This window comes from Rhinolophus ferrumequinum, chromosome 12, assembly GCF_004115265.2.
Source record: "Rhinolophus ferrumequinum isolate MPI-CBG mRhiFer1 chromosome 12, mRhiFer1_v1.p, whole genome shotgun sequence".
NCBI lineage: Eukaryota > Metazoa > Chordata > Mammalia > Chiroptera > Rhinolophidae > Rhinolophus > Rhinolophus ferrumequinum.
Window position 1 is genome coordinate 50,823,426 of NC_046295.1, and position 18,133 is coordinate 50,841,558.

Here is an 18,133-nt window from a genome sequence, read left to right on the forward strand (position 1 = left end):
TGCAGGAGAAGAAAAAGAAGGCCCCCGTCCCCAAGAAAATTCGCAGTGAAGGGTTTAGCAGAAGCTTTTGCAGACTTCCACAAGCTCCTTAAAAGTTGGAAAACATGGACCCCAGCACTGAAAGGGTCCATGTTTGATAAAAAATCTGTGATAAAAAAGAAACCAATAAAGCAAACCACCAGGGACATATTTCTGAAAAGAGTGACACCTCCTTAAGAAGAACCCGCGGCAGATCCTTCAGGAGGTTTTGCACAAAAAGGCATTGTTATCATGGGAGATGCCAGCGGGGTGTGTGTGATTGCCCCAGAAGGCCCAGCGGGACAAGTTGTGGAGGTGGAAGACTGATATTGATGCTCCTGACCCTGTGCAGGCTTAGGCTAGTGTTTGTGTTTGGGTCTTCGGTTTTCACAAACAAAAGTAAAAAGTAACAAAAATAAAATAATTTAAAAATAGAAAAAAGCTTATAAAATAAGGATATAAAGAAAATATTTTTGTACAGCTGGTTTAAGCTAAATGTTATTACAAGAGAGTTGAAAAGTTAAAAAAAGTTTATAAAGCTAAAATTACAGTAAGCTAAGGTCAATTTATTGAAAAAAGAAAAAATTTTAAATGTAGTGTAGCCTAAGTGTCGACTGTATAAGTCGACAGTGGACAGTGATGTCCTTGGCCTTCACATTCACTAATCCCTCACTCACTGGCTCACCCAGAGCAACTTCCAGTCCCACAAGCTCCATTCATGCTAAGTGCCCTATACAGGTGTACCATTTTCTATCTTTTATACCATATTTTTATTGTACCTTTTCTGTTTAGATATGTTTAGATAGACCAATACTTACCATTATGTTACAGTTTCCTACAGTGTTCAGTACAGTAACATGCTGTATAGGTTTCTAGCCTAGGAGCAACAGGCTGTACCATACAGCCTGGCTGTGGAGTGGGTTATGGCATTTGTGATAACTCATACAGTGAGGAAATCACCTAGTGATTTCATGCGTATCTCAGAATGTATCCCTATCTTTAAGCAACCCATGACTGTATTCAAATGCTAGTAACAGGCAGATCTGAATTTTGCTTCTGCATCCCTTTTTCAGGGGAAAAGAGAGGACAGAGCCAAGGATAGAGGAAATGCCTAGGGAAAGAAAATAGCAAAAATTTGAAATTTAAACTTATAATTTTGTTTCAGAAGAAAAGCTTCCAATCTTGAATCTTAGGGAACTCCGTTTTTGATTGGAGTGAAAATAAGTTGGACCCCAGGTTACGTGTTCCAGTCAAACAATTTAGAGAGTAGGTTGTAATTCTGAAGTTATCTGATTAATAAAGACTTAAGAACTTCCTGTATCTCCTTACATTCCTACCAAAATTTTATTGTTTAAATGAAACGTTCTACCTGAGTAAAATTTGAGAAAAAGATTTTCTTTCTTTGGCTTCTTCTGCTTTAATTTGCTGAGCTCCTACTTGAGTTTCAGTGGTTCTTATTAGGTTTTTAGAGTCAAGAATCTTATTTTTAGATATCTTGTAGTTTAAGTGATAGAAATTAAAGGAAACAGTTGGAGAATGTTTAATAGGCGATCTTATAGGCATCTGAGTTCCCCCTGGCCTTACAAGGCTGAAATTAGAAAGCCAGAAACCCTAGGCTTACTTAGTATAGTACTTCCTCTCCTCTCAGAAAGCTAATAGCCTTTCCTTACTGCTTTTCTCGGCAGATGTACTCCATTGTTATTCTTCTGATATATGGATTTGCTGTCTTGGCCTGCTTGTGTAGGTAGAGTGCACGGGGCCAAAAATGGCCACCCCAGTTACGGTGCTTCTTGATCTTTCAACATAAGTGGCTAGCATCATATAGCTAGAGTTTTTGTATCTTTTGGTCAGGAGAGTATCTGATTTGCATAGCCTAGCTTATGAGTCTGGATTGGTTCCCCCTAAGTTAGATATTCTTTGAGTGGTCCATGGGGGTTAGTGGGTGTGTATGTGTGTGTAAGTCTCCTAGGCCGTTTGGGATATGGACAAGGAGGTGACAACTGCCCTGGTGACTGGATATGAAAATGCTTTTTTTCTAGTTAAATATTTAGGCTGACTAGATCTTGTGCTGTGCTACCTTATGACTCGTATTTGATTTACCCTGAAGTTTATTCTTTCCAACTGAGGTTGATTTCCACTGTCACTAATAACCATATATGCCTAAATAACATAATGAGAGATATAAAGTTATTTCTCAGAGATGTTTGAAAATATTGTCCTTATATTATGTAAATTGCAAACTCTCGACTTAGTTTAAATCAGGCCTTTCTTGGATCCTCGTGCTTTAAAATGTCAGTCCTCTTTAATTTTTAACTCATTTTCCACTCGTTTCATCTGAGAAAAAAAGTTATTTTCCAGAAGTGATTTTTAAAAGACTTAAAAAAAATATTTCACAAATAAATACTCTTTTAATATCTGGAAACATCTTGAGATTCTAATTTAGGAAAACATTCTCTATAATTGGACTTAATAATTTATTAAGTAAATTCCCTTCTTTGATAGGCCAACCTGTCCTATTTATGATCGTTTAGCTAACTTCTGAAGAGGTTCATTTTGTCCTTGGTTTAATTTCGACTAAGATACTGAAATACTTTTTATGCTGAGTGATAGAAAAAGGTATTTTATGTCATAGAAAAGGTTTCAAACGTTGGTCTGTTAAAATGCTTTACAGTGTAGAGAAGTTGGCTATCATTTAATCATTGTTCTCCTGTATGTAACATGGCGTTCCTCTACTGTCAAGATTTTCTCTTTATCTTTTCAACATTTTGACTCTGATATGCTTTGGTGTGGTTTTCTTTGTATTTATCCTGCTCAGAGTTAGGTAAACATCTTGGATCTGTGGGTTGATTTTTTTTTAAAATCACTTTTAGAAAATTTTCAGCCTTTACCTCTTATCACATTTCTTCTGCTCCATTGTCTCTTATCTTTTTGAAACTCCAATCACATATGCATTAGGTTATTTGATAATGTTCCAGAGGTCTCTTAAGGCTGTGTTCCATTTCTTGCCGCTTTTTTTCTCCTTGTGTTTCAATTCAGTTAATTTCTTTTGACCAAAGTTCTCTGATTCTTTCCTCTGCTGAGCATTGTCTTCTGATTAGCACATAGCCTGGCTTATGAACTATCAAAATTTTCTTCTGATACTGCATTTTTCATTTCTAGCATTTCCAGTTGTCTCTACATGTCCATCTCTGTTGAAATTCCCCATCTGCTCACACATGTTCACCTTTTCCATTAGATCCTTTAACATTTTTATTATAGTTATTTTGAAGCTCTCTAATAATTCCAGTATCTTGGCCATCCCTGGATTCGGGTCGGACGACTGATTCATCTCTTAATGGATCACATTTTCTTCTTTGTGTGTCTTGTTTTTGATCGAACGCCAAACATTGTATATTGAAAAGCTTATTTTGTGGGTTATCTGGCTTGTTTTTGTAGTTAGGGTCTGAGTAACATTTTCTTGCTTCTTCATATCTATTAGCACATCTCTATGCAATCGTGTGTGTGTGTGTGTGTGTCTGTTTGTCTAATTTGTCTGTGTATCTGTCTAATCGATCTTGCAAGTGTTATCCGATTTAGGCTTTAAGGTAGTGATACCCAATCATGGAATTACAATTTTTCACTTAATTTTAAGTTTGATATAGTCTTTTCCAAAGATTTCAGTTTGAATCCTTAACTTGAATTAACAATAAAACCTGAATTAAGCATAATACATTTGCTACCTTTTATTAGGAATTTCTCCCCCATATGGAATTGTACCTCACCCCCCCGCCCCCCGAAAAACAGGCAGGTCACAAGATCATAAGCATATTAGCAGTTTAGAAAGAAAGAAAACAGAATGAAGCCTTCCCAGAATGTATCCTGAGTCATTCCACAGGCAGCCCAGGCTCTTCCACCACCCAGCACGGCTTAATGCAAAGCGATGTGCAGAACCTGGCTTCAGGAACGGCCACCAGCCAGTCAGCAGAGATACTCTTTCTAAACTGAATAGAGGAAGATGGGCTCAGACATTTTAGAAAGATTTTCAGTAATAAAGACTGAAACCAAAATGTATTTGGGGTGAGCCAAGAAATTGTTAGCCACAATGCTAACAATTTGGTTGAGTTTTTATTGAATCTATTTAAAAAATAAAATGTATTGCGAAACAAGAGGAATTGATGTGTTTATCAGATATTCTGATGTGTTGGATGAAAATGAATAGTTCCTAAGGCATAGTTGGTTATATTTGCAAATATTCTTTGTAATCCTCACAGCATCATGATTAATTATACTGATGGTAGTATTTGTCCATTATTCAAAAGGTTGTTTTTTGGTTGCCATCTCTTTAAATGCTTTTTTGCTCTTTATCCCTACCCCGCCTCCCAGTAATTACACAACTGCTCAATCCCTGTTATCAAAGTTTAAAGGACTAAGGGAAGGTTAGGGGATGTGCTAAATCACCTGGGCTTTGGCTTTGTTCGTGAAATGAAACTGCTTTTTAAAGCAGATTCCTGTGACTGGTGCTAATGTAGGGAAACAGCAGTTGTTTTAAAGGTGGTCTGCTTGATCTTGTCTGTCCCTAAGCCAGGGCCTAGTTCCATTTATAGAATATTAAAGTCGTCAGTGTGTCCAAAAAGGTCATAGATTCCTAACTGAAAGGTACGCGAGGAAACTGAACAACTTTTTTGAAAGATATACCCATTTGGCTCAGATAGCTTATGTGTAGTACTTTTTTATGGATAGATTTCCTCTCAACTCCCCATTACCAATCTATGATAGAATTGTTATTTAAGAAAATTTTATCAGTATTAATGTGGATAGCTTTTCTTATACTTGTATATCATATATGCTTGTATTACTATGGATAGGATTTTTTGTAATATGTGTGTAACGTATAACCTACTTTGAATATATACTTAAAATTTTTTTAAAAGTCTTAATTTTGTGATTTTTTTTTTAACTTGATTGTATTCTTTCCAGTGCTTCTTAGAAAATGCTAATTTCAGCTTTGTTTCCAGTTAATCAGGGTACTAGCCAAAGCTGTAATCTAACTTTTAGTAACACGTCAACACCTGTTTTCATGGAAGACAGATAAGAATTCTTTAAAAGTAGAAAGAGCTTGGGGTGGCCGGATGGCTCAGTTGGTTAGAACCCGATCTCTTAACAACATTAACAACAAGGATGCCGGTTCAATTCCCACCTGGGACGGTGGGCTGTGCCCTCTGCAACTGAAGATTGAAAACGGCGACTGGACTTGGAGCTGAGCTGCGTCCTCCACATCTAGATTGAAGGACAACGATTTGGAGCGGATGGGCTCTGGAGAAACACACACTGTTCCCCAATAAAATTTATTAATAAAATAAAATTGGAAAGAGCTTTGCTTCTAATTTCTGTACATTAAGCATTTTGTAAGTGGCAGAAGGTTTTAGTGTTATAATCAACACTTAGTTTTGTTGGCAAGCTGTGATGATATCTGACATGTTTTTTTTTTTGGTACCTGGTACATTTTTGTGACTTTGTCCAGAATCTTAGAAATGTGCTTGTATCTCTGCATAAGTACTCTGTTAAAACATTTTCATGACCTGCCTTGCCATTTTAGGTAGATAAATTTGAATTTTAATAAGTATTAATTAAATGTGAATTAGTGTGGGGGTTAGAGTTAAATACGAAAGAAGTGTAAGACCATGTCTTCTTTATTTGTTCCTTTACTTACTGAGCACATCTCGTCTGCCAGACATTATGCCGAGCTTGGGGAAATGTAAATATGAAACATTTATCCCTTATTAAGGAACACTGGAATTCTCGCCCAGTCTCTGGGGGAGGGAGGGTATAAGGAAACAAACTATTAACAATACAGAGTGGTAAGACCTGAGGTGGTTATTTGTGAACTAGGTGTCCTGAGAGTGAGAATGGAGTTGTTCGTAAACTCATTCTCAAAGGACTAGAAATTATTAATCAAGTAAATAAGAGTGGGAATGTGACAGGCATTGCCAGCTGAGAAAGACGCACTTACAAAGATTATGACTAACTTGGAAATTTTCCTGCTGTTAATAATTATGGTTATGCCCCACCCCCAAATTATTAAATTGAATACAGTTATGGATTTAATTTGGTAGCTGAGAAATACTTAAAATGTTTTGAAGTTACATGGAAAAGAGAAACCCTTTACCCCCAAGGGTAGGTATAGGGGCCTTCTTCCTTAGGGAGGGTTTCCAGTGTATCAGAGCAAGATCTGCTTCAGTATTGGGAATGATGACAAGATTACAAATATGTGTTGACCTTGATAAGTCTTCATAGAGTTTTTAGAAGGGAAAGAAGTCATCTTCATGGGAGAGGTATAAAATTGTCTTTTATTGTGTCCATGAGCACTCAAGAAAATACACTAATAGGAGGCCCAGAAGTAAGCCTTGTTTTAGTAGCTGCTAATATTCAAAAGGGAAATTAATTTTATCAGCTATGTTTCATTGTCTGTGATGGTTCTGCCAATCCTGGTCCAGAAGAGAAACCATGGTCCCGTTTGGAGTGTATAGTTAGTGAGAGTCATGTACAGGAGCCACTCTCCTTTTGTCTGACCCCGTAAATCAGTGATGAGGTCCCAGTCTTTCTGTGTTACTCAGCTGTGGTAGGCAGAGAACCTTTAGGGGGTTAAAGCAGTTCAGTTGTGTCTCCTGATAATCCTATTCTGATTGCCACGGTGTTGTTTCCTTTCCTTTTTTTTATAAGTGTTATGCTTCTTAAATATTTCCACATCTGCTCCAGAATGTAGTCTTAAAAACAAAAATCTAGAGTAATTCTTTGTATTAATTAAAAACTGCTTCTTACTAAAGTAGAGAAATCCTAATCAAGGAGGTTCTTTTGTGGAGTCTGTCATCAATGCAGCAGTATTTACTAAATGCCTAATATGTGCCAGGGAATGCTGTAGGTTTTGAGATTACATCAGTGAATAAAATAGACTTAAATACTTGCCTGCAAGGAGCTTTCATTCCATTGGGCATGACAGACAATAATTTATAAGTGAATTATGTACTATGTTACAAGGTAATAAGTGCCATGGGAGTATTGAGGTAAGGTTGGGGTAGTAATTTTAAATAGGGTAGTCAAGGTAAGCCTCACTGAGAAAGTGACATTTGAGCAAAGACTTGAAGGAGGTCAAGGTGAATATTTGAGGGAAGAACATTCCAGATAGAGGGAGCAACCAGTGCAGAATTTTTGACATGGGTTTGACCCAGTTATCGTCGAGGAACAGAGAATCACTAAGTGCAGTGAGCCAGGAGGTGACTATTAGGAGTTGAGAGCAGAGAGCTTGTGAGCACTGGGGAGGCCTTTTAGGCCACTGTACTTTGGCTTTTACACTAAGTATAATTGAAAATAAAACCTTAATAAGATTAAGTAGGATTTCCTCCTTAGAGAGCTAGGATCAGGAGAAAGTAACAAGTCAGAGTGGGAAGTCGGTAACTTCTAGTCTTAGGATAGCATAAATTAATGTTGTATCCTAGACATAAGCGTATAGCAAAACAAATAATAAAGTTTTTGCTGATATTTTCTACTTTATTTTTGATTGTAGGGACTTTCAGTTACCTTGATGATGTCCCATTTAAGATAGGAGACAAATTCAAAACACCAGCTAAAGTTGGTCTACCTATTGGCTTCTCCTTGCCTGATTGTTTGCAGGTTGTCAGAGAAGTACAGGTAAGTGGTGATTTTTAGTTAAAGTTTAGTGCATTTAAAAATTTAAAGGTAAGAATTTGATGTGTAGCGAAATAGAAAAAAAGACATTCTTATAGCTCTTATTTGTATTTCTTATAGCTCCTGTTATTACATTGTCATACACACATATATGTTTATATATCTATTACAAATCTTGTGTAATCTGTTAGATTGTATATTCCTGGGATTCTGTGCCTTGTCAGAAACAAATCCCTATTGCCCATCTGACTTGCTTATTTGCCTTTTTCTTTTCTCTGTTAATATCCAAGTTATCTTTGCCATCTAGTTCATCCTTACCTTATTTTCACCTGGGCTATTTCAGTAGGCTCTTTAATTGGCCTCTTTGATTATAGCATTTACTTTCTATTTTCATATTGTTTCTAGAATAACATTTCTAAATTAGTTTAAAATTTTCACATCCCTGTGAAAAACCTTAGTGATTCACCAGTCTTTGTTGAATTCAAGTCTAGACATAGGTTATGGTAAAATACCTTAGCTCATCTCCTCCATGATCCCTCTAAATCCAGTTACTAGCAATTTGTTGAACATACAGTGTATATATTACCTGTCTATACTTAATGCTTTTTCTCATGAGCTGTTATCTCCACTTGGAATCTTTTTCTTTCTCACTATACTAAAAGCTGTTATTCTTCTAGACTGTGCTGAAATGCCGTGTCCTCAAGAGCTTTCTCAACCCTCTCATCTTTAAAGCCCAGTTATGTATAAATGTATATATAGAATTACTTCTTGAAAGCTGCAGATAGCCCTGTGTTGTGTGACTTCCTTTCTTCCTTCAGTACGCTTTTATTGAATGCTTCCTTTTGAGCCGTGTTCTGCTAGGCTGATGGTAGCGATAAATGCCTTGATCACTGTCCTCAAGGTGCTTACAGTTTAGAGAAGTAGTCACATGGAAAAACAGAAAGTACACTACTCACTCAAACACTTCTTGTGACTTAATTTTTTTAAAGATACTTTCTGACAAAGTTGTTTTGTTTCTGGGGGATTCATGAAGGCATCACCATGTTACTCTAAAAAGTATTCTTTGTTATATCTTCCAATTTATATGCAGTGAGTAATTAATCATAGTGGGAACATTTCAGTTACATTTTTTTTAAATAACAGCTTTATTGAGTTATAATTCACATACTATAAGATTCACCCTTTTAAGGTATGCAGATAAGTTATTTTTAGTATATTCATAGCTGTATAACCATCATTACTATGTAATTCCAGAACATTTTCATCACCCCAAAAAGAAATCTCGTCGAGACTATTAGCAATCACTGTCCATTTTCCCCTCTTTCTCAGCCTCTGGCAAACACTAAATCTACTTGCTGTCTCTGTAAATTTGCCATGTCATACGAATGGAACAAATTGTGACTGGCTTTCACTTAGCATGTTTGCAAGGGTTTATCTATGTTGTATAAATGAAGTGTTAGTACTTCTTTTTTATGGCTGAATGACTTTCCATTCTATTGATAATACCATATTTGTTTATCCATTCATCAGTTGATGGACATTTTGGAGGTTTCTACTTTTTGACGATTAGGAATAATTCTGCTATGAATATTTGTATACAGGTTTTTGTGGGGATATATGCTTTCAGTTTTCTTGGGTATGTACCTAGGAGTGGAATTGCTGGGTCACACGGTAACTATGTTTAACCTTTTGAGGAATTGCCAGACTGTTTCCCAAAGAGGCTGCATCTCATAATACCACCTACACTGCATGAGGGTTCCAGTTCCTCCAGAACCAACTCTTGTTACTGTCTGTCTTTTTAGGTATATACATCCTTGTGGGGTGCAGTCATCTCTTATTGTGGTTTTGATGTACATTTCCTTAATTACTAATGATGTTGAGTATCTTACATATTTTTTAATACTGAATTGATACTTCTTTTGTGTGTAGAGACTTTATTGGGCCAGATAAAGATTTCCCTTATAAAATTTTACCTTGTTTTGTTTGCCTGGTGACTTTTTTATTGGCAACAACAAATATTCAATCAACATCTCTCTGTGTGCAGGATACTATTAGCAATATGATTAAAAACACCTCCATCTTCTTTCGGTACTTCTCATATTATTCATCACTTCATTAATCCATTCAGAAAACTTGTTTTGAACGCTGGCAATTTTCTGTTTATTTGATCAGTGCCAACTATACTCAGTAATGAAAGGGGAGATCGAGGCTCCGAGCTGTATTCCTGTGCAGGCCAGTTGAAATGTTTTAGTTCTCTAATTGCAGATTACCCTTAAACTTTGCCTGGGGTCTCCACAGGGAATTTGACTGTGTAGTGGTACTGGATTCCTCCCTATCCAGAGAAGAGTCAGACCTAGAGCCATAGACAGCTAGCTTGAAGCTTCCTGTAACTTCGTCATGTTTGCCCTTGCATAATAGTACTAACTTGATTTTTCAGCTGACAATTCATCAAAGTGAGCCAATAAAAAAAGAAAACATAACCCTTGCAACCCAGGCTCCAGAAAGCTTTCGTTGAATGTGGTAGTTGGTAATAGCCACAGTAGTGGGCAGGTGGCCCTTAGTGTCATGGTTTAGAGTGGATTCTGGGGTCGTTCATTCATGGGCTAGAATTACCATGTAATAGCTTTGTAATCTTGTACAGATTGTTTACACTCTCCAAGTCTCCATTTCTTCATCTGTAAAATGGAGATAATTAGCTTTTAAGGTTGTTATAAGGATTAAATAAAACAGTGCATTTATAATGCTTACTCTGGTTCTTGGTACTTCATAAATGCTTTCACTGTTATTTATCACTGTACACTCAAACCACATTGTTTCACTGTAATGTTTCTGCTATTTTTCCTCTTTTTCTGTGTTGTAACTATTCTACATTACTTTGGTAATTAATAGCAAAAGCTCAGTAAAGCTTTTATTAAAAAGGAAAGAAATTTCCAATTGTTTTTGGAAGTAAAATTTCAGAGACCTGTGTTTACAGGCAGCAGGAAGTTGGTACAGCCTCAGTTTTTGGTGGAGGAAACCAGTTGCAAAATTGGATTTCCTCCACAGTTAGAAATAGCAGCCCAAGTGCTGTTTTCTCACTGCGCTGTTGGTGGTAGAAAGGAAGCACAGTGACCCCGCCAGGTGTCTTTCTGGGGTGCAGCAACTGGCTCAGGGGTGAAATAAACTTGACATGTGCATTTCCAGGCTTCTCTTGTGTTTGAAGCCAAGAGGCTTGGGGATGACCAGAGCTACTTTTTTATCCCCTAGTATTCGTTTATTTATTTTTTATTTGTTGATCTTTTTCAGTTACAGTTGACACTCAGTGTTATTTTATATTTATATAGTTTCAGGAGTACAGCAAGCATAGTGGTTGGACATTTATATAATTTATGTAGTGATTCTCCCCAATTAGTCTAGTACCCATCTGGCACTATATATACATAATTCTTGCAACATTATTGACTATATTCTCTATGCTTTACTTTACATTCCCGTGACTGTTTTGTAACTACCAATTTGTATTTTTTTAATCCCTTCACCTTTTTCACCCAACCCCCGAACCCCTTCCCCTCTGACAACCATCAGTTTGTTCCGAGGTACTTTATTATGTTTCTTCTACTCTGAAACTCTGGCAGGGTAGGCTTATTTTCTCTTCTTTTCCTCTCTTTTTTACTCTTAATGTGTCTCCAACCTTGAAGGTGCACATAGACATTGTTTAGCTTTGGTGCTTTAGGGTGAGCGCCAAAGGTTGTTTTCTCCTGTCCCTAGTTGAATTTTATTTTATATGATAGGTGTGTTTATTTTCAAGTGTGCAAATGAAATTTTTGTAATTGAACTATGCTTTAAAGTACTGTTAAAGAACCCTGAAGTAAATCTTTGTGCAATTTGCACTGTAAAATATTAATTTGAATATGTCTAGATTTTTTACTAAGCAGTTTTCCTGCATTTAGAGTATAATCTGTTTATTATAACTTGGTAGTGGTTTAAGCATAGACTTTACAGTCAGACTGCCTGGGTTCAAATCCAGGCTTTACCACTTGCCAGCTTTTATTACCTTGGGCATAATAGTCCTTGTAAAATGAGGATAACAGCAATACCTACTTTAAAAGGTTGTTGAGATAAACTAGAGAGTTACTATATAAACTGTGCTTAGAATCATGTGTGCAAGTGCTCCTTAAATGTTAGGGGCTGTTACTACTGAGCACAGGATCCATTAGGGCATTGTGCTAGGTAACAGAGACTTTACGAGGGCCTACAGCCCAGTTTGCTGTCCACGAGAGGCTTTGATATTGTTGTGAAGTGTTTCGAGGAAGATTAAAGCTACATGTGGTCACATGTGCTTGGTACCGTGTTTCCCCGAAAATCAGACCTAGCTGGACCATCAGCTGTAATGCGTCTTTTGGAGCAAAAGTTAATATAACTTTTGCTTATATTAACTTTTGCTCCAAAAGATGGTCTTATATTAACTTTTGCTCCAAAAGACCCATTAGAGCTGATGGTCTGGCTAGGTCTGAATTTTGGGGAAACACAGTATCAAGTGATAGAGGCAGATGCTTTGTAAGAGTTCAGAGGAAGGAACAGGCTTCATAGGAAAGCTTCACAGAGGAGGTGGCTGAGCTCTGAGCCACCAAAGAGGAATTCTAGGAAGGGAAATGGCCTGAGGGGAGAGAAGCAAGGGAACTAGCAAGGAATGTAGGATTAGAGGTTGGGGGTGTCCTTTCCAGTTAATTTCTAGAACTAATCTGGGAGCACAGTTTGATTAAATCCTGTAAGATTACGAAGCCTTATTTTTCCTGAGTGGGGATCACCCAGTACCCCTTAAATGCTGCCTTGTCCAGTTCTCTTACTTGAGTGCTGAGTGGGGAAGTGAATTAAGTGGCAGAACTGCTCGCTGGGGAGGGGCAGCCACCTGGGTTCTCATCTCCTTTCTCTGATAATACCTTTGCAGTATGACTTCTCCTTGGAAAAGAAAACCATTGAGTGGGCTGAAGATATTAAGAAAATCCAAGAAGCCCAGCGGGAAGCAGAGAGCAAGGCTGAGAAAGCAGAAGCTAACGTGAATTCTAAGAGTGGCCCAGAGGGGGACAGCAACCTGAGCTTCTGCAGGCCTCACAGTCCGGCCGCAATGCCACCGCCCATTAACCCCATCATGGCCAGCCTACAGCACAACAGCATCCTCACCCCCACTCGGGTCAGCAGCAGTGCCACAACACAGAAGGTTCTCAGCCCACCTCACACAAAGGCAGACTTCAATCCTGCTGACTTTGAGTGTGAAGAAGACCCATTTGATAATCTGGAGTTAAAAACTATTGATGAGAAGGAAGAGCTGAGAAACATTCTGGTAGGAACCACTGGACCCATTATGGCTCAGTTATTGGACAGTAACTTGCCTAGAGGCGGCTCTGGGTCTGTGTTACAGGATGAAGAGGTCCTGGCGTCCCTGGAGCGGGCAACACTAGATTTCAAGCCTCTTCACAAACCCAATGGCTTTATAACCTTACCACAGTTGGGCAACTGTGAAAAGATGTCGCTGTCTTCCAAAGTGTCCCTTCCCCCCATCCCTGCAGTAAGCAATATCAAATCCCTGTCCTTCCCCAAACTGGACTCTGATGACAGCCATCAGAAGACAGCCAAGCTGGCAAGCACTTTCCATAGCACATCCTGCCTCCGCAATGGCACGTTCCGGAATTCCCTAAAGCCTTCCACCCAAAGCAGTGCCAGTGAGCTCAATGGGCATAATACTCTTGGGCTTTCAGCTTTGAACTTGGACAGTGGCACAGAGGTGCCAACCCTGACCCCTTCTGATATGATCTCCCAGATGCCTTCCCTCTCTGTCTTGTCTGTGTGCACAGAAGAATCACCTCCAAATACAGGTCCCACGGTAAGTCTTTTAAATCGCCTAAATTAAAGCTCCAAAGATTTCTGAATTCTGCCTAGCAGTTGCTGCTTTCATACTGTTTTTTTCGAGATTTGGGGATGTGACATGGCCAAGTTGACCTTGCTTATATAAGTATATATCGTTCTAGTTATTTTCCCGAGCACCTACCCTGGTGAATGTGGGCTTGTTTTTCCCTGCATCTTTTGGTCTTTTCCTTTGAAAAGATAGTGTAGGTCCTATGAATGGTGTTTTCCTGCAGTTTCTTTTCAACACTGCATGTCTTGTGTTTGCATTTTTAAAAGGCTTTCTTTCTTTTTACTCTTTTAACTTTTTCCTGTAAACTTTCTTCGTTTTTTTAAAGGTTGCTTGGTACTCCTCATTATAGCTTCTCTGTCTCCCTGTCTTCCATCTCATCCTGCCCTGAAGTTTGGTTCTTGTGTGTACCATGTCAGCTAATTTGGGGTTATGTTTCTTCAGATTGGGTGGTGCCTTAGGAACCGGGAGATAATTGGTATTGGAAATCCAAGCAAAAGGAAGAAATTTGTTACTTTTAAACCTGGAGGGTTTAATCCTGCAATTCCCCCTGCCCCCCTCTAAGAATTATGCAGTTTTCTCCAAAGGGAAGGAGATGGGAAGACGGCAATTCAGATATAGTATTGAAGTATGGGTTGATACAAAAGTTGCAGCTTATGTCATCTTGAAGAAAATCTGCTTTTGTCACACACAAAAAAGCTGCATATGCAGTGAGGTTACTTTGTCACAGAGTGTATGGAAGCTTAGCTCTTGATGTGGTTGTTTCAGCAGCACAGAACAACACACCATTCCAGTCTAGGATAGAAATCATAGAAGTCCAAGGGACCTTTTGCTACACAGGCCACAGATTTTTTTTTTTAAATGACAGCAGCATATCAAAGACAGTATTTAGAGCCAGAAAGGAGCTTGATTGTATTGGTGGGATACCTATCAGAGACCATAACAAGCCTGCTATTTATTAGTTGATAGAAAGATGAAGCTTGGCTTGTTGACAGCGAGTGTAAAGTTCCAGCAATAGCATTCTTGGTAAATGACTGTCTCTGTGTTGGTGCTTCCATTGTCAGAGAGCTCACTGCTGCTGGTAAACTTCATGGCCGTGGCTCAGATAGTTGGATAGACGACATAACACTCTCGTGTTACCTCCTAGGAATGGGCTTTATCCTGATTCCTCCTGGTTCATTGTTGGGCTGTGGTCAGCAGCACACTCCTCATGAGTCATTGCATGCTTTAGAAATTGAAAGCACTCTGGGAAAAGCACTCTGGCTTCTCAGCCAGCACCCCCCCCCACCCCACCCCTTTAAAGTTAGAATAACATATAGATGGACTAATGGCAGAGGTCTTTTTCTAACCAGAACACTCATCAGTCTTTAACCCACCTGATTGTGGCTTTCTTTTGGACCCATCCATTTCAGGGTGGGAAGGGGCCTGTTTCTTGCTGGCTTGGGGACTTGCTGCTTTAAAGGGGCAGATAGAAACGGAGCTGGAGTTTGGTGTTCTAAGGAAGGCATGAGCCTTACGCCTTCCCTGAGAGCAAAGCCTGGTTTCCATCCTCTCTCTCTCTCTCTCTCTCTCTCTCTCTCTCTCTCTCGCTCTCGCTCTCGCTCTCGCTCTCGCTCCCGCTCCCGCTCCCGCTCCCGCTCCCGCTCCCGCTCCCGCTCCCTCTCCCCCTCTCTCGCTCTCTTGCTCTCTCTCGCTCTCTCTGGCTCTCTCTCGCCCACAGTGAGAACCTTTCCCAGGGACAGCAGCTTCTCTCTCCAGGATAGGTAGTGGCTTGAGGCGGGGGTGGGAGGCTGGTCAACTGGGCTGGATACACCCTTCACTTAGGAACTCCCAGGGAAGTATTCCTGGAATTTGGTTCTCCATGGCTATTTTAGGTCTCATTTTTCAGATTTTGAGTTCATGCTTTTACTGTTTATATAAACGAATCTTAGAAGTTGAGAAATCCATGGGCTGGATCATCGTGAGAGGAACAGCTTTGTAATGTGCCCTTATTCTGAGTCCAGCATGAAACTGCCTGACCTAGCCCTCATCAGTGCCTCTTTCCACTGTCCCCCAACCAGTCAGGGGCCTTGCTTTGCTCATGGGTTAGGCTCAGTCTGCCACTGGGTTCTTTCTCCAGGTGTGGATGTAACACATTCTTTCTTTTTTTTTTTTAATTGGGGAATATTGTTTTACTAGGACCCATCAGCTCAATGTCAAGTCGTCATTTTTCAATCTAGTTGTGGGGAGGGCGGGGGCGGGGGCGCAGCTCACCTCCAAGTCAAGTTGTTGTTTTCAATCTAGTTGTGGAGGGCGCAGCTCACTGGCCCATGTGGGAATCGAACCGGCCACCTTGTTAAGAGCTTGCGCTCTAACCAACTGAGCCATCCAGCCCGCCCTCTTTACTCTTTCATAGTTAACTTCAGCAAAATATTCCTGCCTTTTCCTTTACACTTCTGAGTTCTCAGTTTACAAATTGTGGCCGGTAAGCATAAGAGTAGTGCTGTTTGCTTTTAAATTGTATTTTAAACAATTTTTGACATAATGGAATTTCTTAGCTTTTTAGGTGGTGGAATCCGTTGATCATTTCTGTTACCATTGCTTTGATACTTACAAAATTCTTCTTCATCTCTAGAATTAAAAATGAATTTATTTTTATTCAAGTAATACCTTGTTTCCCCAAACATGAGACCTAGCCGGACTATCAGCTCTTTTGGAGCAAAAATTAATATAAGACCCAGTATTATATCACATATCATATATCATATCATAGCCGGTCTTTAAGACGGGGTCTTATATTAATTTTTGCTCCAAAAGAAGCATTAGAGCTGATTGTCCGGCTGGGTCTTATTTTCAGAGAAACATGGTACAAGCACATTTTAATGAAATCAAGTAGCATTTAAAAGACTTACACTGAAAAACAGTCGCTCCCTGCCTCATGTCTCTTCAACTCCACTTTTGCTTCGTATTAGTCAGGTACTTTTAACTCGTTAAGCTATTTTTGCTGGGATTTATCTCTATAAATAAAATGCTTATGTTGCTTTTTCTAAATTTATCAATTTTAGAGTTTTATGTTTCCTGGTATATAGTAGCTAAGGATTTAACTCCTGTAGTCGCCCCTCCTCCACCTTCTCATATCCGACATCATATCTGTATCACAGATTTTGAATAAGTTACTGTCCACATTATTATGATCGGGTATTTACTGCCAAGTTCAGACAGCACACTGGGATTCCTTGTGTGTGTACATCTTTTTGTTTCTCATAAACTGCCCCACTAAACATTTTTGCAGTTTCATTTTTGCAGCATTTGATTTTGTTCAAATGCTCCAAAAGACTTAATAATAATTTCCCCATATTGGTTAACCTCAAATATCCAGAAATGTCTTAATTTTACCATCGTGTGAATAGTACCTTGGCTAGATTTAGATTTCTTAGTTGAAAATCATTTTCCTTTAAGAATTTTCAAGACATTGCTCCCTTGAAAAGAACAAAACAAAACACACTTTTATTGATGTATAAGCGCCACTGATTCTAGGATTTCCTAGTCCTGTGCCATTCTGAGTCCCCGCCAAACTTAGGATCTTTTCTTTATTTCTGGAGATTTGAATTTTACCAGTGATGGGCCTTGTTCATTCATTGTGTTGGGCCCTCCTGGATCCTTTCAAACTAAGGGTCATTTAAAAATAGAGGGTTTGGGGGGAGGAGAGGTGTCTTTGATACTTTGTTCTTTTTCTGGAATTCCTATAAACTGGATGTTGGATCTCCGTGACTGTTCTAATTTGCTATCCTTTTCTATTTCATATCTCTTTGTCTTTATGTTTTACTTTCTGGGATAAACCCTTGTCTATCTTATAACATTTTAAAAAAAAATCTCCTTTTAAATAAAAATTTTACTTGATCATATTTTAAATTTCCAAGTGCTTGATCTATTCTCTCACTTGGTTTGGTATCTCATGTTGGTGGTTTGGCTTTCTATTCCCGTTAAGAGTGAGGCACTAAAATAAAAACAAAAGGGGAGGTGTGTTGGGGAGTGCTTGCTGATCATTAAGCTTCACTATAGGTTGGTGGTTAGTTGGCTCTGAGGGGAGCTCTGCAAAATGTCAACATGTGAAGGTCTTTGGGGGCAGTTATAGTTTCTCCAGAGAATACTGCTTGAGGGCTAAGGAAGGTTGGGTAAGACTTTACATAATCCCCTTTTTGGTTCCTGCATCTTACTGCTATACACCGTGCCTGGTGTCTTTAGTCCTTTTTGGTGTCTGGTTCACATTTTCTAGAAACTAAACCTGCCTCCTGCAGAGGGTAACGGTGGGTGGGAAAGGTGTTGCCTGAGGACTTGACTGCTCTGATCCCTGGTTTTGTGCCCTTGCCTTGTCCTACCAGTACCTCCCAAACACTGAGCCTCTCAGGGGTCTTGAGGGGCTGGTAGACTGACTCTCCTCTTACTTATTTCGTTGCTTCTGTCAGTTTCCATGCCTCCATCAGCGTTCCACCTTCTGAAATGCCATTGAACTATATTGTCCACTGCTGTTCCCTTTTTCTTTGGCCTTACAGGTTAATACAGTTTTCATTGTTTTATTATGTT

The 18,133-nt window shown here is 39.1% G+C and overlaps 1 protein-coding gene across 4 annotated transcripts in view; it reads left to right on the plus strand.

Moving 5' to 3' along the window:
- The window catches only part of UBAP1 (ubiquitin associated protein 1), a 54,045-nt gene that overhangs the window by 31,858 nt on the left and 4,054 nt on the right, over positions 1-18,133 (plus strand). For 2 of the 4 annotated variants that reach the window (XM_033122491.1, XM_033122492.1), the window contains 2 exons: positions 7,559-7,683; positions 12,608-13,540. In XM_033122491.1, the coding sequence (XP_032978382.1) occupies positions 7,559-7,683; positions 12,608-13,540 (1,058 nt within the window). The remainder of the gene's footprint in view (positions 1-7,558; positions 7,684-12,607; positions 13,541-18,133) is intronic. The other 2 variants (XM_033122494.1, XM_033122493.1) reach the window with 1 other exon arrangement.